The 26,867-nt window shown below is 38.3% G+C and overlaps 1 protein-coding gene and 1 non-coding gene across 4 annotated transcripts in view; both read right to left on the reverse strand.

The window, feature by feature from the left end:
• Window positions 1–24,043, reverse strand: part of LOC101014031 (putative ankyrin repeat domain-containing protein 26-like protein) — a 31,462-nt gene extending 7,419 nt beyond the window's left edge. Inside the window, exons 1-11 of one of the 3 annotated variants that reach the window (XM_017951132.3) lie at window positions 23,609–24,043; window positions 19,173–19,287; window positions 18,837–19,010; window positions 17,810–17,916; window positions 14,897–15,034; window positions 12,629–12,699; window positions 10,235–10,315; window positions 8,872–8,902; window positions 5,713–5,785; window positions 1,664–1,784; window positions 1,320–1,381 (exon numbers count right to left, since the gene is read on the reverse strand). In XM_017951132.3, the coding sequence (XP_017806621.2) occupies window positions 1,320–1,381; window positions 1,664–1,784; window positions 5,713–5,785; window positions 8,872–8,902; window positions 10,235–10,315; window positions 12,629–12,699; window positions 14,897–15,034; window positions 17,810–17,916; window positions 18,837–19,010; window positions 19,173–19,287; window positions 23,609–23,943 (1,308 nt within the window). In that variant the 5' untranslated portion in view covers window positions 23,944–24,043. The remainder of the gene's footprint in view (window positions 1–1,319; window positions 1,382–1,663; window positions 1,785–5,712; window positions 5,786–8,871; window positions 8,903–10,234; window positions 10,316–12,628; window positions 12,700–14,896; window positions 15,035–17,809; window positions 17,917–18,836; window positions 19,011–19,172; window positions 19,288–23,608) is intronic. The other 2 variants (XM_003913668.5, XM_009191626.3) reach the window with 2 other exon arrangements.
• Window positions 13,553–13,659, reverse strand: LOC116270650. The gene has a single exon (XR_004178798.1). It is a non-coding gene; the product is annotated as a U6 spliceosomal RNA (small nuclear RNA).
• Window positions 24,044–26,867: the final 2,824 nt, after the last annotated feature.

Consider the following 26,867-nt stretch of genomic DNA (forward strand, 5'->3'; position numbering starts at 1 on the left):
AATATTGCCCACTTATCTATGGGTTCAAAAAATCAAAACAATTCAATATATTGAGATAGGGAGAATAAGGATCGTTACCAGAGGATGGGAAGTATAGTTGTAGAGTGTGGGGTTGGCGGACGATTGATGTGTACCAAAAACCCAGAAGGTATAAGGCCTGGGATTTGCTAGCACAACAGGACAACTACAGTAAAAGACAACTTAATTGTACATTTTAAAATAGCTAAAAGAATATAATTGGATTATGTGAAGCACAAAGGATGAATGCTCAAGGTGATCAATACAGTTTATCCTGATGTGATTATTACATATTGCATGTCTGTATTAAAATATCTCAAGTAACTCATAAATATATACACTTACTATGTACTCAACAAAAATTAAAATAAAAACATTTTGAAAATGTATGATACCAAAATAATAAGTGTTCAAGAAAAAAAGAATATGCTATCTACTGTTCAGTTTTAGAAATGAAAAGCACCAGAGAGATTCCATGATTACTGTAAGTAACTGTGTCCATTAAAGATTTAGTTAATGAAGTTTTATAAGTCATGTTAGCATGATTGATTGATTGATTTTGAGATAGAGTCTCATTCTGATGCCCACGCTGGAGTGCAGTGGCGCCATCTTGGCTCACTGCAACCTCTGCTTAATGGATTCAAGTGATTCTCCTGCCTCAGCCTCCCGAGTAGCTGGGATTACAGGTACCCGCCACCACACCTGGTTAATTTTTGTACTTTTAGTAGAGACAGGGTTTCACCATGTTGGTCAGGTTGGTCTCGAACTCCTGACCTCAGGTGATCTGCCTACCTCGGCCTCTCTTAAGTGCAAGGATTACAGGTGTGAGCCACCACACTGGGCCTGTTTGCATGAATTAAAAGTCACAGTAAAAATACTTATCCAAATAAACCTTGGCCACATTTCATATTTCTTCTATGGTAAGAAAGCTTAGCCTACTATAATTGTTGTATCACAATGTATTTAAAAGCCCATTATTTTCATCTCTACCCCCTCTTAGTATTTACCAATCCTTTTACTTAAGAATCCAAACTCATTCCTTGTGACTTCTGAGCTTTGTTTTTGAACTGTACTACACTGGCTTCTTAAATGAATTCTGCAAATTAGCCAAATTGTACTATGCAGTAGCAATATACTCAGTCCATAACTGCTTTATTAGTTAGGGGCTGAAAACATAAGAAAATAATTCCTTATAAGCACAAACAGCGGTGAGAAAGCAAAGTGAAAGTATCTTCTTTAACGTTTTAACATCACTAATGCTTATATTTTAAAATGGTAACAACAAAAACAATAGACAATACCTCAGAATCCACAAGTGATTCCATATTTCTGTCTTGTCCGGATCCTGATGTGGCTGTTGTATCTGTAAAACATTATGAACAAAGAGAGTTATGAGAATACTTACCACCCTGAATTTTAAATACATAAACAAGGCTGCACGCATTCACAAATATCTCAATAAAGTAGAATAGCAAAATAGAAATTCAGAGGATTAAAGTAGATTTAGGAAGAAATTGGTAATATGAAGAAAGACAGTAAAAATATTTCAAAGAGCTGAATATTGTATTTGAGTCTCACATACTTTAATGTGTTTTAATAATAGCATGTAAGCATTAAAAATTCTCACAGATATTCACTAACTTACCACTTCTGTTGTTTTTGTCAACAAAAATTAAACTGTCATTATTTGTGTATTCTTGTGGGGCACTTGCAGTAACACCAGTATCATTTTGTCTTTGTCCATTTGCTGGCTTAATTGGTTCATCCTATTAAAAAACAACAACAACAACAAACTTCAGGAAACATTGTGTTTCTTCACTCTACCACTCAATCATTCAACCAGTAAGACCTCAAACATTCACTGTGTCTATCAAATCACAGGCAATATCCTGCGAGAAGTTGAATATGTATATACAAGATAGATTCTGCCTTATAGTTGATTGAGGGTAGAAATATATGAAAACAAATAAAAACAGAAAAGCATAATTCACTAGTTCTACAACTGAAGTGAACCAAGTACAGTAAGGGCACAAAAGGGCTAACAGTCAGTTCTACCTGAGAAGTTCAGGAAATGCTGCAAAGATAGGGACTATTTTGAAAGAGAGACAAAGTGTAGAGTGAGGACATTAGGGTTCCTATACAGGACAGCATGAGAAAAAAAAGTTAAAAAAAAAAAAAAAAAGAGGCATGGCGAATGAGGGCTACCAAAGTAATGATAAAACTGGAACACAGAGTGAATGAGATAAAGAGATAAAATGGGAGAATCAGGCCAAAACACAAAAATATGTATCCTGTGTATCCCGCTACACTGTGAGCTTTCCCCAGGATGTAATAAGGATCCACGCAAAAGCACATGCGTTAGATCAGAATAAAAATATGTTAGAAAGGTCGCCTTGGCAGCAATGTAAAGTGACACGAACAGAACGTGGCGAGGGGGACAAAACTAGACAAGAGTATTTCAAAATTATGGGTCAGAGAGGGAATTACAGTAGTAAGATATAAAAATAGGAAGCTCGTGGGAAAGATGGAGCGTGGTGAGTGGCTGGACTGGTGATTTGAGGGAGGGCTGGAACCCAAAAGTTCTTCCACTTCGACATTTCAGTGCCACTTACTAGGTATTATTTACTAGGATAGAAAAACCAGATGAGAGTAGGTCACAAAAAGTCAAAAGGGTCAAAATCAGTAGAATTAAATCATGCAAGCCTATAGAGAACTCTGAAATTTTGAAAATGAAAATAAGTACAGAAAATAAATTATGAGATTCAATTTTGCAATTACATATTTCAACATTTTTTTCAAAAATATAAGATACACTTTTATTAATACATGCAAACATTTATTTCTGGAATATTGTGGTAACATGCACTTCAAATTGAGTCAAAAATTTTAATTTTAAAACATCAATTCAAAATGCTGCCAGAACATCCCTTTTTAAAAATTCTGAAGTTTGAAACTGTAGAAGAGAAATGCTTCTGTGATTACAGAATGATGAGGCATTTTTCAGCATTAGTATAACACAAGAGAGAAATGTAAAGCCCTGTTTTTGAAATTGCATAGCTTTCTTATTCCCCTGTAAACAACATACTAATAATTCTAATCTCCTATTTACACCATATAGAATGGTACCTAAAAATTGGAGAAAGGATCTAGCATAAAAAATTAGGCTAAGATTATCCAAGCTGATGATTTAAGTTTTCAAATACATCTATAATTTTCAAGCAGGAACCAAGGAAATATCATCAAGTACGGGAAGGTTCATGGAAAAATACAGATATATCATAGAGACCTCTGTTCATAGTATATCCCTAACAATACTGATCAGTATTTACTCCAAAATTAGTGTTTCGTAAATATTGCTGTAATAAAGAGTTTAATTTTATACTATAAAACGATATATAAAATTAGTTAAACATGATCAGCTACCACTACCTGAAAGCTGGAACAGTATTACTATAGAGAGAGAAAAATGGAAAAAGAAACGCTCCACTTGGACAAAGAATTAGTAATTGGAATTCTACAGAGTAACGTATGGCTTGAAAAGATCGATTTGCTAGAACATGAGTTGGGGCTCAAGAAAGTTTAAATTTTTTAATCTAAAATTCTAATCTAAGCTTAGCGTTGAAAGATACTAGAAAATATACTGTGATCATCTTTTCTAGTGATGGCATATTTCTAATTCATTTCCTTCTTATTTATGGCATATGCTTACAATATAACACATCTGAATTTATGCATCATATACATTAAAAGGAAATACAGGCCGGGCATGGTGGCTCCTGCCTGTAATCACAGCTCATTGGGAGTCGAAGGCGGGTAGATCACTTGAAGTCGGGAATTTGAAACCAGCCTGGACAGCACGGCGGGTGCACCCCTATAATCCCAGATACTCAGGAGGCGGAAGCAGGAAAATCACTTGAACTAAGGAGGTGGAGGTGCAGTGAGCCGAGATTGTACCACTCCGCACTCCAGCCTGATTGACGCACTGAGACTCCGTCTCACACAAAAAAAGGGGAAATACAAATATAAGCCATATTTTAGAAATGTAATAGATTTATTAGTTATGTATATTATGTTACTTGTAACCCTCCATTGTATAGAAATCCATTTGTCCATGAATTTATTTACATTCCAAAATATTAGAAGCTTGTTACATGCAAGATGTTATTCTAGGTACTTCAGGATACAAACAAATATTTTTCCTAACCTCCAGTAGCTCATACTAATGCAGGAGTTTTTAAATGATTATTTAAGTAGCTAAATACAAAAACTTCTGAAATTTAAAATTTAAGTATATAATACAAGGATTTTGAGTTGATATTTTCACAAACTACAATGCAAAAAAAATTAAATTAAAGTCTTCTATGGTTATTAAGAGTCTCTGCTTCTAGAACTGGCTGTTATATTGGGCAAAATATATATTCTTCATTTAGATGAAGAGTTTTAAAAGTGTATTCTTCATGAAATGACTTGGAAAACGCAGTGGAATCTCTTTGTAATACAAATTTTGAGAAGAAAATGTACATTTCCAATTTTCCACAATTGTTTTAATTAGAGAAAAGGTCTTGCTATGTTGGCCAGCCTGGTCTTGAACTCCTGGCTCAATAAATTCTCCCACCTCAACCTCAACCTCTCTAATAGCTGGGACTGCAGGCATGTGCCACAATACTCAACTAAATTTCCACTTTTTTTTTTTTTTTTTTTTGAGACAGAGTCTCACTCTGTCACCAGTCTGGGGTGCAGGGCTATGATCTCAGCTCACCGCAACCTCCGCCTCCTGGGTTCAAGTGATTCTCCTGCCTCAGCTTCTTGAGTAGCTGGGATTACAGATGTGTACCACCCCACCTGGCTAGTTTGTGTATTTTTTGTAGAGACAGGATTTCAACATGTAGGCCAGGCTGGTGTGATCTTGGCTCACCTCCTGGGCTCAAGCTATCCTCCCACCTCAGTCTCCCAAGTAGCTGGGACTACAGGTGTGTATGTCACCAAGTCTGGCTATATTTTGCAGGTCTCAAACTCCTGGTCTCAAGTGATCCGCCTGCCTCAGCCTCCCAAAGTGCTGAGATCACAGGCGTGAGCCACTGCGCCTGGCCAAATTTCTGTAATTTCTAATATTATTTTAGTCTAACTACTCAATCAAGGATAGAAACAGAGAAAAAGCTTTCTCTTAACAAGTACATGATACCAAAATAGTAAGTGTCCAAGAAAAAAAAGAAATGATATGCTCTCTTCTGTATAGGTTTGACAATGAAAGGCATCCAGGATATTCCATGATTACTATAATAAGTAATTAGATCCATTAAAGATTTCATTAGCCATAAGTATCATAAAGGTGTGTATGATTTAAAAGCCACAGTAAGAATACTTATCAAAATAAACCTTGACCATGTGTCAAATTTCCTCTATGGTAAGAAAGCTTAACCTAATTTCCCTGCTACATTGTATTTTCCAGGCCATTCTTGTTTTACCCTCACCCTGTTAGTATTTAACGATCATTTGTTATTTACCAAAGTAAAAAAAAAAAAAAAAAAAAAAAAAAAAAATTAACTCAACTAGTTGTATTTCTAAAAAAGGCTTTCTCTAACCAACTATTCATTACAAACATAAAACAATAAGTAGACCACTGCTAAATTTTAAAAGTAAATATAGAAACCTAGATTCAGAATGAGAAAATTAATTTCATTAGAGCATTTTTACCTTGATATCAGAATCAATGTCTTCATAATCTGATGTAGGCAATAAATAATCAATAGTTTGTTTGCCAGAAAACCTTTGGAGCAAAAATATACATAAAAATTAGTGCATTCATTTCTTTAAAAATAATTTCCAAGATCATATCTGGATGTCTCCTCCAAAAAAAAAAAAAAAAACAAACAGGTGAGAGGTCAGCTATCTGTGTATTAAATAATATTTCTTAATACAATTAAAATTTAACCTGTTATAAAAGATTTTAGTTACCTCCTTCCACCTCTCCCAACATATCAAATATAGTCAATGAAGACACCTTCAGTTCCAGAACAAATCATGACAGCCAGAGCTATTGGCAGAGCCTGAGAATAATAGGTCTTCACAAACTCTATGTCCTGGAGGCTGAACTGAAAATCCAATTAACAGCTTACATAATTTTTGTTACCTGAACTGTAACAAATCTGATAACCTTAAAAAAGGTAGAAAGATACAGTGTCTCAGCCAGGCACAGTAGTTCATGCCTGTAATCCCAGCAATTTGAGAGGCTGAGGTGGGTGGATTGCTTGAGACCAGGAGTTGGAGACCAGCCTGGGCAACATGACGAGAACCTAACCCTGAAAAAAAATAGCCAGGCATGGTGACACACATACCTGTAGTCACAATTACTTGGGAAGCTGTTGTGAGAGGACAGTTTGAACCCAGGAGGTGGAGGCCGCAGTGAGCCAAGGTCACACCACTGTACTCCAGCCTGGGCAACAGAGTGAGACTCTGAGGAAGAAAGAAAGAAAAAAGAAAGGGAGGGAAAAGAAGGAAAAAAGGAATAGAAAGGGAGGGGAGGGGAAGAAAGGGAAGGGAGGAAGGAAGGAAGGAAAAATGGAGGGAGGGAGGGAACAAAGAAAAAAAAAAAGAAGGAAAGAAAAAAGAAAAAACTGTCTTTTCTCCATTATCTATCTCTGGTTCAAAGATTAATCTGTGTCAGTTGAAAGTGGCAGTCTCGGTTCTTCAGTGTGAAAATCAATTCAGAAGGCCTTATTGCTTCCCTTTACCCTGAAACAGTACAAGGAGTCTAAACGCCAAATATACAAAAGTCAGAGGACAAATGTATGTTATTATTAAAAACACTATTCCCAGAAGGATTAAAACAGTAAAATTATAAAATCCAATTACTTTCCCTGTGTAAGTCCTGCCCTATTCAGGTTCACATAAACTAGCAAGCCCTTTAAAATCTTTCAGAGGCTCTCAGATAACCGAGGAGAGAGATTGCTGGAAAAACACAGTCCTGGTAGTTGTACCTCTGTTTCCCTAAGGACTATCTATCTTCCTTCCTATGGGCTCCCACTTGTAGATTCCTCTTCTGCAAGGCTCTGTGGCAACCTCCACCTTTAAATATTCAGCCAGTGGAAGTACAAACTCCTAAAGGGGTGGGTTCCAATTACCAAAACCAGGAGTTCTCTATTTCCTGGAAAACAAGCTAAAGGGAATCTGTCATCTGCCTCAGCATAGATGCGGTAACAACTACTCAACTGAAGCTCCATGACTTATTTGCCAGCCAATCCCACCCCTGCCCTAGCCTACATGGGCATGGGAAGGATGTCAGTGGATTAGAAAAAGAGGCAGGTGAGAGGACACCTGTCCTGGGCCACAGATCTATGTAGTTCAGCAACCTCCAGGCCCCTGGTACTGGAGGGGCTCTGAGACACCCTCTGCAAGTTGTGGTGAAACCTTGAAGTGTGTCACTTGCTCCAATTTAACAAACAAAAAGGCAGCAACTTGTCCAGGACTCCTTTGAACCTATTTTAATATGCCTTTCTAGATAACTCCCAATGTCCTGTATGCTTCATTCCTATAACTTATCTTTATCAAATTTGTCATAAACCCTAATATTCTGATCTCTTTTCTATAACCCTTATTCCTACCTAACTCAGTGTTGTTTCTCTTCAAACTAGGCCTTTCTCTGCTAATTTCATACTTATCCTCTACCATTACGTTCACCAGTTAATTCCATCTTTTCTTCTTCCACTGTTTTCCCTATTCCCACTTTCCCTTTCCATTATTAAAAAAACCCACCAACAGGATGATAAAAAAAAGGAAGAGCACTGAGCTTTCAAAGGAGGTCAGGAGTTCCACTCTCATTTCTGCCACTTCCTATAAACAAATAAGTAACTTTAACCTCTTTCAGTTTCAGGTTCTCCATCTGAGCAACCAATTGACCAGGGTGTTAAACACAGATTGAAGTACTAGAGGATATTTCAATTTCTCACTAAGATTCCTTAAAATCCTGAAATTCTATGTGCTTTTGATTCTGTCTCTAGACAAAGGGGGAATACTTAGCTGGAAGAAATGGAAAAAAAATAACAGAAAAAAAAAAAAAACACCACGAAAAGCAGAGAGGAAGGTTAAAACTCAAGAAAAGATTATAGAAAAATCAGATTTTGAGGAAAAAGTTTCATGGAACTAGGCAGGGCAAACTAAAGAGAAAACTAAACTGGGAAGTCAGTAAGTAGAGAAATCAATTAGAAACAGCCTCTAACTAGATGTGAAATATACTTATCATAACATGGTCTATATGTAGATACCCTTCACTTACAAGAAAATAATTCCTCTTCAGGACTTGCCTGGTCTTGCTTATGTAAAACCCATGGTCCTGTGGCTATAGCTAAATGAGACCTGCCCTGAAACCTTTGAGGGTAAAAATGAGGCACTGGTTACCACCGAAATTGTTCAGTATATTAGGACAAACTCTTGAATTAAACAGGCTTCTAAGGAAAAGTGTGTAAGCCAGAGTTAATATATAACTAGATCTGACTTTCTGAATTCATCTAATTTGTACCTGTACCTTGATCCCAGGGCTGCACGGTATCTATCAGTCTATCTATGCTGAGGGACAGAGAAGGAGCTTGGGAGTCCAGCAAGCTGATGGTCAAATCATAGGTCAGCTGCTTGTTAATTATCGGATCATGGCCAGTTAACTTCTCTGAACCACAGTTGCTTAATTAGTAAAAAGTTGGTTATAATAGCCTGGATAGTTTGCAAAGCTGTTATGATGACTGTATGAGTTAAGCATATAATATGGTTTCTAGCCCAGAGTACAACACTCAACAGATGTTAGTTTCTTTTCTCTGTATTACCTTAGTTAACATATAATTTTTAAAAATCTGTGAATCCTACCTGACAGCAGAGTCTTCAGAACGCCCATCCACTATTTTTAAAAAAAAGTAAAATGCATTTTAATCAACAATAGAAAAACGTAGAATATTGAAAGCCTAAAAGGGCCTGGTGGTACCTGCTTGTAATCTCAGCTACTCAGGAGGCTGAGGCTGCAAGATGGCTTGAGGAGCCCAGGAGTTTGAGACCAAAGTGGATAATATAACAAGACTCTGCCATCTTCATTTTTAAAAGTTATGCACACTTTGATGAATGCTTTAGACCTTGTTTTTTAATGTTTTTTAAAGCATAAGATTAATGCTTTCTTACCAAGTATTCTTTTTCAGATTATACCTGGAGACTATACTAAAATTAATATTAATTACATTATTGACAGCCAATTAATAATTTAAGAACTCTTACTTTCCCTTCTTTGCATCTATCAAATTCAATAGAGAATGGGATTTATAAAAATGTGACACCTACAAGTGAACTGCTATGTTCAATAATCATAATCCTAACTGAACTCTGTCAAATTGACTGGTATTATTAGCAAAATCTGTATTGTAAGTGAACAGTATCAAGCTCAAATAGCAAAAAAATTCACAATAACACAAAGATTAACTCAGAATCAAGCAGAAATTCTGAAATAGAAAAATGCAACTGGCATACTATAGAATGCATCAGTCTTTTAGTAAAATAATAAATCAAGCAGAAGAAAAAAATTGTGAGCTTGAAGATGGGCTATTTGAGAATATACAGAGGACACAAAAGTATCAGGATATTTATCATACTAATATGCTTCCCCAGCTCCAAAAAGAGAAACAGTTATCCTAAGCTAATCACAGTAACTCCATTTGCTCTCCCAGCGCCTGGTTAGGAAAGAACATGTGATGTTACTCAGCCCATAAAATGTTGCAGGAAGTCCACTGCATAATTCTGAGATTTCTCTCCATTTCAAAAAAACGTGAAGAAAATCAGCCCTTCTAGCCTTTGGATATTGTATTGTGAGAACACGATTTTTGGAGCTGTTGCTAATTAGCCAATCTCGAAAGGGGACATGAACAATACACGGACAACAGCATAGCTGAAAGAGGGACAAGTGGGATCTGATGATATCACCAAACCACCAAAACAACTCTAGTCCCTACTGTTTTAGCCACTTTTATTTATCTCATCTAGTATTTGCAGCCCAAAGCATTCTACCTGGTAAATTTCTCATGGTCTACAGGATAAGATCTACTCACCTCTATAGTATAAAAAAGGCAGTCATAAATTTGCCTTAGCTAGGTATTCACTTTATTCCCAACCACTCACATCTCACACTTTTCACATTAGCAAAAGGGAAGTGCTCGTAAACCCTGCAAAGTTCACTTAAGCATATTACCTTTTACACTTGCTGCTCCTTCTGCCACAACGTCATTAGATGTTCCTTCTGCCAAACACACAATCTTGTAAGATGTTCCTTCTGCCAAAAGTGCAATCTCATTAGATGTTAGTTCTGCCATACAGTCTTGTTAGATATTCCTTCTTTAAACACCATTCTCTGCTTCCTGACCTATAAAAGTTCAACTAGCCCTGCCTTCTTACCTTAAATCCTACCCACTTAAAGCTCTCATTTCTCACCACGTAAAGTGTCTGGCACATATTGAACAATAAATATGTAATAAAGGACAATTATAAGCTTCCCGAGGGCATCTTAGCACACAGTAAGCACTTAATAAAGTAGCAAGTTATTACTTGATCACTTGATAACATTATTAGATGATAAGAACAAGCTCCTGCATGTAGCTTTTGTTTCTGTTTTGAAACAGAGTCTTGCTGGGTCACCCAGGCTGGAGAGCAGTGGCATCATCTCAGCTGATGGCAACCTCCGCCTCCCAGATTCAAACGATTCTTGTGCCTCAGCCTCCCAAGTAGCTGGGATTACAGGCATGGACCACCATGCCCGGCTAATTTTTGTATTTTCAGTAGAGACGGCATTTCACCATGTTGGCCAGGCTGGTCTCAAACTCCTGGCCTCAAGTGATCCACCTGCCTCAGCCTCCCAAAGTGCTGGAATTACAGGTGTGAGCCACCATGCCTGGCCCTGACTGTATTTTTAAATGTTTGTATTCTGTGACATTAGAAAAATGCTTAACATCTGAAAGACACTTGACAGTTATTTCTTAAGTGGACAGCTCAATAAATGCATAAAAACACTGTTTTTTGGGAAATTCTGTTGAAAAACACAAATGAAATAGAGACAGCTCTATTCCATTATGAGCACCTTAAACACCAAAACTATGTCTACCCCATCTTTGTCTTCTGCAACATGCAAAATCTAACTTACAGAAGTACCTTGATAAATATGCAAGAAATTAAAGGTATACTGACACTGTTCAGATTGTATAGTGTATTAGGTGTTACATGCAGATAGCAAAGTAGCATTTTTGTTATTGTGAAACATTTTTGTACTTTTGTTATAATTTGTTGAGCCTATAGTTGGGCAATTTGAATACTGATTATGATAATCTTTTGGCTAATGATATCAGTATCTTGTTCAAACAAAATTACTTTTACCATGACAATTGACCAGCAGGTAGAACACATCTTGTTCTAAGAAAGTTACTATATGGCAATCAATTTTAAATTAGGAGTAATGAAGTCAATAATGGTGTGACCTTGTTGCTAGAAGAATATGTAACATGGCCTATGCTTCTTAACGAGGAATTGCTTTTCTGACTTCTGGACTCAGCAGGTATCTTTGAAAAATAATTTCCTATTGGTACTGGTGCACACTGGCTAAGTTTTGCAGTTCTTATTACCATTTGCTTATGGTAACAAAAAGGCATTGTTGGGTTTTCCATTTTAAAGATAGTTACTTTTTTAGTGACAGAAAACACTGTTTTCCACAGTTTCAATAGCTTCTCTATCTAGTGAAGCTAGATATTAGATTGTGAACAGGGTTGAGTCAGGGGCTGAATGGTGAATTGTGGCTGAATAAAAAGCCAGTGTGTTGGAGAATGTTTGTAATTTAAACTTCAGGGGTCTCTACTGCTACACAGATTTTCTTCCACCTCTGGCACCTCAGACAGCAAGACCAATACTGCTCTTTCTCCTTTTCCTCAGCTTGACCAACTTGAAAACTATGAGGATAAAGACTTATCACGATCCACTTCCACTTAATGAATAGGACACATTTTCTTCCATATGATTATCTTAATAACAGTTTATCTTCTCTAGTTTACTTTATCTTAAGAATACAGTATATAATATATATAGCATACCGAATATGTCTTAACTAACTATGTTATCAGTAAGGTTTCTGGGCAACTGTAGACTATTAGTAGCTAAGTTTTGGGGAAAATAAAAAATCATACACAAATTTTCAACTTCACAAGGGATTGGCAACCCTAAATCCCACACTGTTCAAGGACCAACTATAATATTCATTTACTAAATGCAAACCACTTATTTTACAAATTAAATCGAATATTTAATTTTATAACAACTTCAATTTATAATATGACTATAAAGAAAATACACAACATCCTAAAAGTATTTTTTTCTTATTTATACAGAGATATTATACAGAATTTTAGGAACCATAATTAAATAATTTTTTTCAGACAATACTGTTTGCCATTATAAATTACCTACAATGAAGTTCTTAAATATTTCTGAAATCTACTGAGGAAAAAATTAAGAATGTGCAATTTACAAAGGAATTTCTCAAACTTCTCTTAATTTTTTATCTATGGTACAACCACCAAGAGTAATTCACTATCAGAAGTCTTACCTAGATCGCTATTTTGAGAAGTGTTTCTTGGTATATTTTTTTCTTTGTAGTCAGAAAGTTGTTGGCAAATTCTAAGTATAAAAAATAAATAAAATTACTATTAATATTTTAATACCAATATAAAATATTTACCATATATATTAAATTCTTCTAAAAAGTGAGGATTTTGTTGCCTTATTTCGGTAGGCGATTACAGAGACTGAATGAGATTAACATTTTTTAAATTTGAAGCAATAAAATAATCTGTTCTTAAGCTTTATTACTGAAACTATCTTGGAATTCCAAATAAAACCCAATGTGTGTGTTTTCATAGGTTCTAATATTCTAATATTAATCCTAATTAATACAATATTAGGTTCTAATATTGTAATCTTCAGAAAATGTTTTTAAGTCCTAATTTTACAAAAAAATAAGAGTCCTAATTTTGCTTATTAGTTGTCTTATTCTTTGTGGCTTGTAATTCAGGGATTCTCAATATCACCCTCTGCATAAGAGAGAATTGAGACTTTTTACCACCTGAGAAAAGACATTATAAGGATAAAAAGGAGCTGCAGGGTACAGATCTGGTAGCAAAGAAAAGAAACTCCGAATGTCAAAACCTGGCTTACACTACTATTCCTTCTCTACAGACTCAAACTCTGAACAAGCAGACCTTTATTACAGTGATGCTTAATCTCCACATTCATTTCCAACTGACATGGAAGACAAAATGTATTTGTAAAGGAGATGTATGTCGACATTTTCTTATTTCTGAGGGACGTACTCACAATACATTTCCACACAACATCTCAAGTGTTACTCAGCTTCGTTCTCATCTTATAGATCACCTTACATGAATATTTTTGTGTAGTGTAAATCACAAAGACTCACACCGTCTCCTCAGGGTTAGCCAGCAAATAGTCAAATGATCTCCCAGTGACTGTGCAAGATATGTAGCACTTTCAAAATTTATGTGTCATCCTTATGCAGGGGCCATGCAAATTTTCTCTGTATTGTTCCAATTTTAGGATATGTGCTGCCAAAGGAAGCACAAAGCCCTATTTTTGTATATGGATAGTGATGAGTCACAGATGAGCCTTGACTCTGATAAATCCAACTAACCTACTGAGATTCCAAGAATTCTACTGAATGGCTTCCTATGAGGTAAAATTTGAAAATATTTTTAAAACTTCAGGTAGAGATGCAAGCAGTTTGGGAGATTTTCAATACTGTGGAAAACAACTGTCTTGAGGGGCCCACTGCTCTGCATAAGGGTGATATGAGACTTTTTACCACCCAAGAAAAGACATTATAAGGATAAAAAGGAGCTTCAAGATACAGATCTGGTAGCAAAGAAAAGAAACTCTGATCTCTTTCTACAACATGATTTGAACCTCTCTGACAGTTTAGAACAACCCTAACTAATATTCACACTAAAGAAAAGGTCAACAAGGGCTTCAAAGGATAACATACCATGAAGGTCTTAGCTATGTCTAGGCTAAGATGTGGGTTCCACACAGGTTTTACACGTCGGGGGAAGGGTCATGTGCTGTTTGTGGTTAAAGCTAGAAGGTCCAGCTGCCAGAACAGGGTGCTGGTGCTTTGGGAACAATGGTGTAGGAACAATGGGAACACATAAGCTTAGGTATGTGAACTAAAACAGCTGTAACTTTGAAGTCTATGCATGTATCACCATGAGGACTGAGGGTTCTGAATCCAGTAAAGGCATCCTGGTGGCAAAGGTCAATCATTAATAGACTGCAAGACCAGTTTCAATGGCATCAATGCAGCAACAGGATCGACAGAAAGAACAGACTGACTAGAATGTCCTTTTTCTCTCCTCCTTCTGACTTGTAAAAAGATTTTCTACCTTGTAATTAAGGAACCCCTTCGGTTCTTGAAAAAAATCAAAGAGGAGGATATAGGAGATAGCCCACAGAAGACAGTACAAGACTTTCTGCTAAACTGTCCATTTCAAGACCCAAATAACTAATTAGAAAAATAAAAAATGTTACACTATTTGTATCCCTTGTACAAGGGTTACTCTTGGAATAAAATGGACAACATTGAGATTCCTAAAGATAAAGGTTAAAAGTCCTGAGATAAAGAATCCTGCATCAATTGCCACTTCTATCTAGTCTAGCCTTTTGCTTGATTTCTGGCTGATGAAGTAGACTAAATCACTGCCTCTCCTGAACTGAACTAAGAAATATCATACAAGATTTGATAGTTATAAGTATTTTAAACCTTAACATTTTGTGTTAATAGCCTTTTAATGTAAACACTTACTTAATATAATGCCTAGAAACAGCATAGTCTTCTGCTGTTTGTCCATATATATCTTGAGAAAAGACATCAATATTTAGCTGAAGAAGAATGCTGACCATAATTTCTGATCCACAACATACAGCAAGTATGAGGGCTGTTCTAAAATAACAGAGATAAACTTCACTCTTAGGGACTCTAAATTTTAAAAGCTAATTTGGTATGCCTTACCAATTTAATATCTTACCTGTCCATGTAGAATTAAACATTTACATGTGTTAACATACATAAGCATCAGAGGTGCAGAAGTCTTTGTCTTTGTAAATTACCACCAAGGCTAAAACAAAGGGACAAAGAGGAAGCCTCTTGTCCCAGTCAACTATTACATAATAGAAGTTGCTAAATAAAGTCCTTTGATGGGCAAGAAACCATGCTGTGGTCACTTATCTAAAGTAGGCAAAGTTTTAAGTAAAGATTTCTCCACTGCTTTCCTGGACTTACATGTTGTAATTAAAAATAAACTAAGGGACCTATCAGTAAGAGCTGTTTGGAAGGTGAAAGCAGTAACATTAATAATTATGGTAATAATAGTACTCATAGGATTTTCAGTTAATGATGATGGTAACCTAGCATGTGCTAGGAACCACATTACATGCTATATATATAATCTTTCTTTCTTACACACAGCCACCCATGAAGGATATATTATCCTCCTTTATTATCCTCTTCATACAGGACAACATATTTGGTGATAAGTAATGTTTCCAAGGTGATATGGCTTGGCTGTGTCCCCACCCAAATCTCACCTTGAATTGTAGTAATCCCCACATGTCAAGGGCAGGACCAGGTGGAGATAATTAAATCATGGGGGCACTTTCCCCTATACTTGTCTCATGGTAGACAGTAAGTCTCATGAGATCTGATGGTTTTATAAATGGAAGCTTCCCTGCACAAGCTCTCTTGCCTGCTGCCATGTAAGACTTTGCTCCTCATTCACCTTCCACCATGATTGTGAGGCCTCCCTAGCCGTGCAGAATGGTGAGTAAATTAAACCTCTTTCCTTTATAAATTACACAGTCTCAGGTATGTCTTTATTAGCAGCATGCAAACAGCAACGTCACACACCTAGCAAGTGGGAAAGCTAGGAATTAAACCCAGTCTTGTAAGAATCTAAAGCTTAGCTCTATTCTCTTTATCACCCACCTACAATTTTCCTTCATTAAAGGAAAAGTGTATCCACTTAAAACTATCTTCACTCCCTCTGCCCACACAAACTAAAAATAAAAACATCAAAATACACTAGAGATAAAAAAGAAAAAAAAAAGATGAACCCACAGTATCTGGTAATAGCAATTAACCATCATGTAGAAATAACTTGTCATCAATATTCTTCAAAGAATGCAACTTAGCGCAGAGTCCTCCAAAAGGCAAAATAGATTTTCCACTCCTATTTATGTTTAATAGAGAATATTTAATGGAAAAGAATATAAGAAGCAGAAGTTAAAAGCCACTATAAAAGCATTATGAATCCATTCAATACTGAGTCAGAAAGTAAAAGTTCGCACTTCAGAAAACTAACAAAACTAATATGAAATCCCTTTAGCTAATATAAGTTCATATGACAAAAACATCACATCACAAATAATAAACATCAGTCAACATAATAAGAGAAGATGAGTCCTATATATGCCCTTCTTCCCACTCCCCAGTCCAAATAATTGTCTATTTAACCGATAATTTGTGTTGGTATTTTTTACTATATCCCAATAAGTTAATCTTCTTATTAATTTATTATTTCTGACTTGAGTGACTGTTACTACTCTAGAGCAATACAAGTTTAAAAACAACAACAACAACTAGTTGAGGACTAAGCTCTGATTTTTTTTTTCTTTCCCAAATTCCTATCTAAGGGGTCTGGTGAGTCATGCCTTACAAACCATAAATTCTCATCAGATGGGCTTTATTGAACCCTATATATCAGGACTTACTTTCCAACCTGACTCTGGCATAACACTATGAGACAAGGGAAAAAATCAAAATATTTTATCCCCAAAAACATTTCTTTGCCGTAGCTTGAAACGGCCCTGCAAAGCTGTCCTTTGTGGGGGAAAATTTGCATCTGTAAAGAATCTCTATTAACACAGCAAGATCTTTTTCTTCCAGGCCCTCCCAACGCTAAAGAGATTAACTAATAGTCTACCATCTTTTAAAGATCTGGGCCGGGTGCAGTGTGGCTCACACCTGTAATTCCAGCACTTTGGGAGGCTGAGATGGGAGGATCATGAGATCAGAAGATCGAGACCATCCTGACTAACACAGTGAAACCCCGCCTCTCCTAAAAATACAAAAAAATTAGCCGGGCGTGGTGGTGGGCGCCTGTAGTCCCAGCTACTTGGGAGGCTGAGGCAGGAGAAGGGCGTGAACCCAGGAGGCGGAGCTCGCAGTGAGCCCAGATCGTGCCACTGCACTCCAGACTGGGCGACAGAGTGAGATTCTGTCTCAAAAAATAAAAATAAAAATAAAAGATCTGAATAGGAAACATTTGTCATCTATTGTCTCTAAGGGCAACCAATATAAGATATCAAAAGAACCTTGGTCCACAATCTTTTATCTTAACCTGAACATTTCCCAGGTCTTTAGACAAACTCAACCAATTAACCAACTGTCAACCAGAAAATGTTTAAATTTACCTATACCCTGGAACCCCCTGCCCTTTGAATTGTTCTGCCTTTCTGGATCAAACCAATGTATTTCTTAAACATATTTGATTGATGGCTCACGCCTCCCTAAAATGTATAAAACCAAGCTGTGCTTCCATCACCTTGGGCCCATGTTCTCAGGACCTCCTAAGGGCTATGTCATGGTCACTCACATGTGGCTCAGAATAAATTTCTTCAAATAGTTTACAGTTTGACTCTCTTTGTCAACGTAGTGTACCTTTTAAAGTTGTCAACAGCATTTAAATTTGCTTTCTTCTTCACTAAAAATTCTACCATTTGCTGTTTTTGTTCAAGTACGGCAAGTAAAAATGGTGTAAGTCCACCCTGTGAAAAAGCAAAAACAAAAAGATACTTGTACATTCATGTTTATATCAGCACAATTCACAATTGTAAAAATACGAAACCAGCCCACATGTCCATTAATCAACAAGCAAATATATACACATACACACACCACTGATTGCTACTCAGTCATAAGAAGGAATGAAATAAAGGCATTCACGCTGGATGGAATTTGAGAGCATTATTCTAACTGAAGTAACTCAGGAGTGGTAAACCAAACATTACATGTTCTCACTCACAAGTAGGAGCTAAGCTATGATGGCTGCACTAAAATCGCAGAAATCACCACTAAAGAACTTATTCATGTACAAAAATAAATAAGTAAAATAAAAATATCAATATTTAAAGTAAAATCTTAATTATTTCTAAATATTTTTATTCAGGTTTTGCTTCCAAATATGTAAAACTGACCCTCAACATAGGTCAATGTTAAAAGAAATGCCCATCAATCAATGAGTGGATAAAGAAACTGTGATATATATATACAATGGAATACTACTCAGCCATAAAAGGAATGAATTAATGGCATTTGCCACAACCTGGATGGGATTGCAGACTATTTTCTTAGTGAAGTAACTCAGAACTGGAAAATCATACATCTTATGTTCTCAGTCATAATGGGGGCTAAGCTATGAGAATGCAGAGGCATAAGAATGACACAATGGACTTTGGAGACTCAGCGGGGAAGGCTGGGAAGGGAGTGAGGGATAAAAGACCACAAATTGGGTTCAGTATATACTGCTCGGGAGATGGGTGCACCAAAATCTCACACATCACCACTACTAAGAACTTACTCATGTAACCAAATACCACCTGTTCCCCGAAAATCCATGGAAATTAAAAGTTTAAAAATAAATAAATGCATTTCAAATATTTTGAAAACAAAACTAGTTGATCTATACCTTGTTTTCTGATTCAATATTTGCACCATAAGAAAGTAGTATTTTTGTCATTGATTTATCCTCATTATAGATGGCATAATGTAGAGTAGTGTTGCCATAGACATCTGGGATATTTGGATCAGCGCCATGTTCTAGCAAAATATTTGCACATTCCTCTTCCTGACATTGGACAGCCTGTCAGTATTAGATCAAGAAATATATCGTAAATTCTAGGAAGTGAAAACAAACATTCCACAGGTTTGACCAACTAGTTATACTCAAATGAGATAAATACATTTTTATTCTATATACTGAATTCAAATCCATCTCATGCTGAAATAGTTGGCTAGTATATACCTTTATGAGAGCTGTCCTCTTTTCCCCATCCAAGACGTGAAGTTGACAGTTTCTGTGCAGCAGGAGTTTTACCACTTCTGGATGGCCATTGGCGCAGGCCAAATGTAGAGCTGTCCTGAGAGTGGGAAGACTTTTTAGTCATAGTGCATTATCTAAAAACATACAATGATTCATTGTAAACACTGAATATCTTGCTATTCCTCTGCCTTCAAAACAAATATTTAATTTTCTTGTGAAAAAAGCACAGTATTTATTAGCTTTTACTACTCACTACATTAATAAAAGAGCAGCCAATTTGAACAGAAAGATTGTGGCCCTCAGATTCCATTCAACTTGGGCTGCAGTCCTACTTTAAATTAAACTCTGTCACTTCCTAGCTATCGCTTAGCTATTTTGTGCCTGAATTTCCTCATCAATAAAATGAGAATGAAAATAGTAGCGCTCTCATTGAAAACCACTATGATGCCTAAACGAGACTTTATGCAAAGCATTAGAACAGTTCCCAGCACAAGTAACAGCTCAATAATTATTAGATATTATAATTTTTGCTATTACTAAGGGAGGAGACCACCCCTCATATTGTCTTATGCCCAATTTCTGCCTCCAAAGAAAGAAGAAGTAAAAACTACAAAGGCAGAAATGAAATCCACAGGCAGACAGCCCAGCGCCGCACCCTGGGCCTAGTAGTTAAAGATCAACCCCTGACCTAACCAGTTATATTATCTATAAATTCCACACATTATATGGAGAAGCACTGTAAAAATCCCTGTCCTGTTCTCTTCTGATCTGATTACCGGTACATGCAGCCCCCAGTCATGTACCCTTTGCTTGCTCAATCGATCACGACCCTCTCTCGTGGACCCTCTTAGAGTTGTGAGCCCTTAAAAGGGACAGGAATTGCTCACTCAGGGAGCTTGGCTCTTGAGACAGGAGTCTTACCAATGCTCCCAGCCGAATAAACCCCCTCCTTCTTTAACTTGGTGTCTGAGGAGTTTTGTCTGCGACTCATCCTGCTACATTACTACTACTTAACAAAGACAGTTTAATTAAGTAAAATAATACAATTATACCTACACTTTGAGGTATGTTTTAAAGATTAGAGCTGACGCTGTATGTCAATAATTCTAACATGCTCATTTTCTATTTTAACACTTCTCACATTGGTATGCCACTTATAATTCATAACTTATTATAACTATAATTGGCAATACTTTTAAAATTCCCTTATTAATAATACATAAGACTAATGGGGCATCATACAATTCATGGTGCCTCACACTAAGTAGAGTATGATATATACAATAGGTCTAGGACAGTTCTACCAAGATGACTGGCATTTAAATAAATTTTAGTTCTAAAAAGTACTATAGCAAAAGAGGGCTGGAGTTAAAACAACAACAAATTTTTTAAACAAGTAATTCCTATTTTTATTTTCAAAAATATTTAAGCCAACAGAAACTCTGGATTCAAATGAATAGTTATGGCTTATTTAATTCGGTACTTAGATTTACAGAATGTATGTAAATCAGATATTTCCAATGACTAATACTAGGATTTAAATTTTCAAAATGGCAATTGAAGGTTCTCTTTTACTATTTTCTACCTTCAGAAATGCTTTTGTACGAAAGGAGGGAGGAAAAGCTTCCGCTGGGACGAAGTCCTCATACTGCAATGTTAAGTCTCTTCAGCTTGCTCAGCCTAGGCAGGTACACACAAATTTTTTAAGGATGGAAGGTCCTGACAGTAGTAGAGCTTATGGTCCACGACCAGGAAAATTAAGGAGCACGGACACAAAGGGTGAGGTTGGGGCAAAAGTTTAATAAGCCAAAGAATAAAGCTCTCTGTAGTGGAGAGGGGTGTCTGAGTGGACTGCCAGGTTACAGTTGAATTAAAAAGATTTTATAAAAAACTGCTCTCATTTCTGTAACTGCTTGAGTAACTTTTCTTAACTATAAAACTGTCTTCAGAACTCCCCCTCATCTATGTAGGTGTGGGTATGTCTCTAGACAAGCATAAAGCACTGCTTCTTTTGTTTGTACAACTGTGGGTTTGTTTTAGGTAGGCACCCCGCCTCCCTGTGCAAGTTCCCACTGTGTATATGCCTGAAAGGTGGAGGAAACTTTTTCCTGGGACCTCGCTAATCACACAAAGAACAAAGGGACTTTGCCTGCCTTGTCTGCTTATCTGGGCAGGTGCACTGCAGGCTGTCATTCTGCAGGCAGGCAGCTTCTGCAGTCTGAGTTTTTCTCCAAGCTGCTCTATTTTGCCGCTGTGCACTGTAGTTGTGATTTTTCAGGCAGACAGCATTCCTGAGGACCAGCCTTAACTGTTTATTTCTTCCTTTTCTTCTCCCTCAATATGTCTGTATCTATTGGCACCTTCAATGGCTACATATTATTCCATCCTATGCGTGCACTGAAATTTGTTGATAAAATCCACTATATGAGTTCTTCTTAAAACATTGCTATTTTCAGCAGTACTAAGGAAAACAAATTAGATGTATCTAATAATTTCCTAAAGATACTTCAGTGTCATGGAATTGATGCATCAAGGGCATATACATTTTTAATGTAGCACTTACCACCAAATTGTCTATTTGAAAAGCCATCAGCAACGCTTTTTACTCAGCCTTATAAGTACCACTGCTCTTCATCCTCACAACTTTGTAGATAGAAAACAGTATTTTATTCTTCTTTTAACTTAAATTCCTTCTCTTACCAGAAACACTAAATATGTGCATAGGTCAGCTGTAGAGCTGTGTTTTCCTATGTGTGTAGGTCAACTGTAGAGCTGCAAAAAAGTACTTTGCCCAATTTCAAGCTTATTTCCTTGTTGATTTCAAAGAATTCTCCGTAAAATGAAAATACACAGTTCATCTGATATGTGTATATACATGTATGTTGTAAATACATTGCAAATATGTTGTGTTTTGTCAATTTTTTTCTTATGTATGGGGTGTTTCCATTTCTATTTTGCTAAACCAACCTTCAAAATGCTTGCTTGTGAGTTCCTTAGGAAGGTCTTCATCAACATAAAAATGTGTCTGTATAAACAGGCACTTGTGTTTTCTTCTGGTAGTTTTCTTTTTGTATATTAAAAAATTTTAATCTATATTCCATCCGGAACCTATTTTTGTGACATATTTAGCTAGTTTTCTCCAAACAGCAGGCACTCCATTTACAAATAATTCATCTTTTTCTACTAATAGGAAATGCTACCATTATCAAGTGCTATATTCTTTTTTATATTTGGGTGTTTCTGCATTTTGCATTCTATTCCATTCATGTATGTCTTCCAGTTGTTAGTAAACCATTTGTAGAAATTAAAAGCACATTTTGATATCTACGAAGACAAATTGGTTTTCACTGCATTACAAAAAAATTTTAATGTCATCATAACAATAAAATATAGCATGTGCAATTTTTAAATGTTAAAACTTTGGTGTTTTTCTTTGGGGTAGATGACATTGATAAACACAGAAAGAGCTCCCATCTTGAAAGAAATAATTCTTCCTATTCAAGAACACTAACCATCTTCCCACTTTAATGTTTCCTTCTAAGGTTCCTCAGTAAAGTATATATTTACATAGGGGTACATGGATATAAAATGGATATTGGATTTTATCCAAAGAATTTTTAGCCCAGAAGTTAATATATTATGGGAACTGTTTCTCTCATTACATACACTTTTCTATAATGTGAATAACATGTTTTAAAGTGTGCGCTTGAAAAATAAAATATCGGGCCGGGTGCGATGGCTCACGCCTGTAATCCCAGCACTTTGGGAGGCCGAGGGGGAGCGGATCATCTGAAGGTCAGGAGCGCGAGACTAGCCTGGCCAGCATGGCGAAACTCCGTCTCTACTAAAAGCAGGAAAAAGTTAGCCAGGCGGGTTGGTGTGCGCCTGTAATCCCAGCACTTTAGAAGGCTGGGGGCGGGAGCTGGGGATCATCTGAAGGTCAGGAGTTCGAGACCAGCCTGGCCAACATGGCGAAAACCCGTCTCTTCTAAAAAGAGGAAAAAATCATGTTGGTGAGCGCCTGTAGTCGAAGGTACTTGGGAGGCTGAGGCAGGAGAATCGCTTGAACCCGGGAGGCTGAAATCAGGCCACTGCACTCCAGCCTGGGTGACAAAAGCCAGATTCCGTCTCAAAAAATAAACAAAAAATAAAATACATAGACTTAATTTTGGAAGTTAAATCACTTTAAAGTTGTCTCTGAAGTGCACTATAGGGAAATCATGGCAGCGTGTGGTTTTCATTGTGGGGCTCATGAAGAGGCCCGGGCCCTGACTCCTCCAAGGCTCCCACATCCCCGGTGCTGCGGGGCCTGCGGAGGCGAGGAAGCTGGGCCGGTGACAGGAGGGCTCCCTGACCCCGTCCCCAGGGGAAGGCTTCTCCCAGTTCCCCACCCTCCCAGACCCCACCCGGTCCGTTACCTCTTCTTCTTGTCTCTCTTGTCCAAACCAGGGTCCCTGAGCATGAGGATGAGCTCCACTCTGGGGACTGTGCCCGCCCAGGCAGCTCTGTGGAGATCGCCGAGATCTTCCGGGCAGACGTCGTACCCAGGCTCCAGGAAGGCGCTGTCACAGTGCTCCATTCCGCAGCCCGCGCCGTCCTGGCTGCAGCTCCCGCGGCAGGGGAAGCAGCGGCAGCACCACCTGCCCACGCTGCTCCCAAAGCCAGAGGTCTTCAAGGCAGACGTTGTCGGCTTCTGAGAAACCTCAGTCCCCATCTGCTTTTCCCAGCCTCGGGAGCCTCCTATCGAATGCATCACCTCAGCCACCACCTCCAAGCCGGAAACGCAGTTCCCACACTGGCCGAAGAGTAGCGCCAAACCCAGCAGTTACAAGCGAGCGGCGCGCGCACCTCTGGGAGCCTCACTGCACGTGGCGGCAACTTCCGGTGGGTGGTCAACGGCTCTCGGAGCCGGTCAACGGCAACTGAGCGTGCCCGCGCGAGGCTCTGGCGTCACCCGTGTCAGCGACAGCTTGTCACCGGCCCTGCGTTCTGCCAAAGCTCGTGGGAGCTGGCGCAGCGTTTGGGCCATGGAGAAGGACAGGCGGCCTGTGGGAAAGCTGTCTCGACGCAGGACGGGGCGAGAGCGGCTGGAACCTGAGAATGCGGAGGCCTCCTCTGGAGAAAGAGCCAGACCCTCTGGCGGTGGCTCTGCGTGCCAGCGAGGCTGCCATTCCCGCGTCACTGGCGGGCAGGGCTCGCCTCAGTCAGCCTCAGAGTCAGGGTGCGCAGCCCGCCCGGCCTGACGGCCCGCTCTTCCTTGGTCCCCGCCCAGACCACAGGGGTCGTGGGCGCCGGGCACTCGGAGGTCACCAAGTCGGGGCTGGGCGTTTGGTTCACGCCTGGTGCCGCTGCCGCGGGGCCAACTACCCGGCTGGGCCACGGCCTGGGCTTCGGCCCGGGGTCTGCGCTTCGTGCGCGCCATAGGGGCGGGGTTGCCGCCCACCCTCTAAGCAGGCAGGCGGTGAGCTCCGAGGAGGAGCACCTGCAGGAGGCGGCAGGAAGAAGGCGCCGGGTGTGGAGGTTCCGAGACCCAGAACTCCGCCAGTGCGGCGAGGCCAGACCCGGCTCCCCGCTGCGGACGGCGGACGGCGGTGAGGCGCAGGACCCACAGCAGGGCCGCCACCTTCCTGCCATGCAGCCCCGGAGGCTGCTTCACCCGGACTGTGGGCGCTTTGGTCCAAGAGTGGAAAGTGGGGCCGGGCGCAGTGGCTCACGCGTGTCATCTCAACCCTTTGGGAGGCCGAGGCGGGCGGATCATTTGAGGTCCGGAGTTCGAGACCAGCCTGAGCAACATGGTGAAACCCCGTTTCTACTAAAAATACAAAATAGCTGCGTGTGGTAGCGGACGCCTGTAGTCCCCAACTACTCAGGAATCTGAGGCAAGAGAGTCGCTTGAACCCGGGAGGCAGAGGTTGAAGTGAGACGAGACTGAGCCACTGCACTCCAGCCTGTGCGACAGAGCGAGACTCCATCTTATTTTATTTTATTTTTTTGGAGACGCAGTCTCGCTCTATCTCCTTATCCCCCTATTGATCGCTGCACATCCCTGGCCCCAGAAGATCTCCATGGTTTCAGAGGTTGCCAACAGACTAGGTAACAACGGAAAACAATGTGGAGGCCGAGAACTTACTAACATAGCAGAAGCTATACAAACCAATGAGATTCAATAGGAATTATTAAACAAATTGCTCAGGAAAAAATCAAGTAAGAAGAAGGCATGACTACACACGTCAAAACACAACACACTAAAATAAACTCCAAAAGAGATAGTAAAACAGCTGAGCAGGAACGTTTTAGGATGAATATCTAAGGACTCTGGAATTTCACAGCTCTGATTTCTTACTTATGCTATGCTCTCTGGCGCAGGAATATTGGTAAAGTCTCAGTAAAGAGGAAAAATAAAATGAATGTCTGGTCCTAATGTTATATATTAAGCCTTAATATTGTTGTCTACTCTGTCACTGAAAAATGTACCTGAAAAATGTATAGCATCTGTAACTTAAGCCACGAAAGTCCGGTTTTATAATAGTTTTATAGTCATGGTATGCAGGCCCTATTTCAAATGAACTAAAGTTTGAAGACTGAAATTCTGCAGTGTGTACAATGAATACCCATAACATGAGTTTACCTACATAACAAACCTGCACATGTGCCTCTGAACTTAAAACTAAAGTTTAAAAAAATTTAAAAAAATTCTGCAGTGCAGCTCTGTTAACTTCACAAATAAAAAGATTATTGGGGCTAAGCCTCATGGCTAAGAGCACAGCCTGGGACTAAAGGTATATTGACTGAGACCAAAGCCTATTCCACCTCTTAACAGATTTGTAATATTTCTGAATTTCACTGTTTTGGTTTCTCATTTGTAAAACAGTGTTAATATAAACTAACTTCCGGGAAAAAGCACTTTAGACTAACAAAAGTGTTCAGTCCTTTAAATGAAACCATTATACAAATAAACATTTCAGAAGAAAATATAGATTAACATTTATGGATAAGTGGTAGAAGATTCTTCAAAGAAAACAACAGAAATTACAAAAGACAATATTGATATACTGACCTTATTGGAAAACTTATTAATATACATAAATAATAAAACACTCATGTGTTTTTACAATAAAAGAACTGATATATGATCAAAGAATATAATCAGTTCACAAAGCAACCATAAGTACCACAAACTTTCTACTCTTATTTGAGAAGGACAACACTTCAACTTCACCATCTTGCCTCAAGACATTTGCTCTTCAGTTCTGTGTCATAATTTAATTCACTGGGACCTTCACATTTTCATCACCTTACAGGGCAGCAAATTTACCCATTATGTACATGAATTCATGTACTTAGGCACACAGGAAATAGGAGACAGTTTGAAAGTCCTGGTAAAAAATTTTTTTCCCACTGTTTTATGATTCAGGTCAAACTCAGACCAAATCAGTTTTACCTGTTTTGATTTAAGATATATTTCCTCAAAGTTAAACAGAAATTCAAAATATTGCACTGGTATCACATGTAACTTCTTAAATATAATGTTAATAATATAATTGATTTTCAGAGTGAACAAAAGTGGATAAAACAAAATTTATGATTAGGGATAGTTAGAAGCATAGCCTAGTAGTAACATCTCACTTTTTAGAAATAAATGTTTTATAAAATCTTTTCAATAACAACATTCTTTTT

The sequence above is a fragment of the Papio anubis genome, chromosome 15 (assembly GCF_008728515.1).
Source record: "Papio anubis isolate 15944 chromosome 15, Panubis1.0, whole genome shotgun sequence".
In the NCBI taxonomy this organism is placed as follows: domain Eukaryota; kingdom Metazoa; phylum Chordata; class Mammalia; order Primates; family Cercopithecidae; genus Papio; species Papio anubis.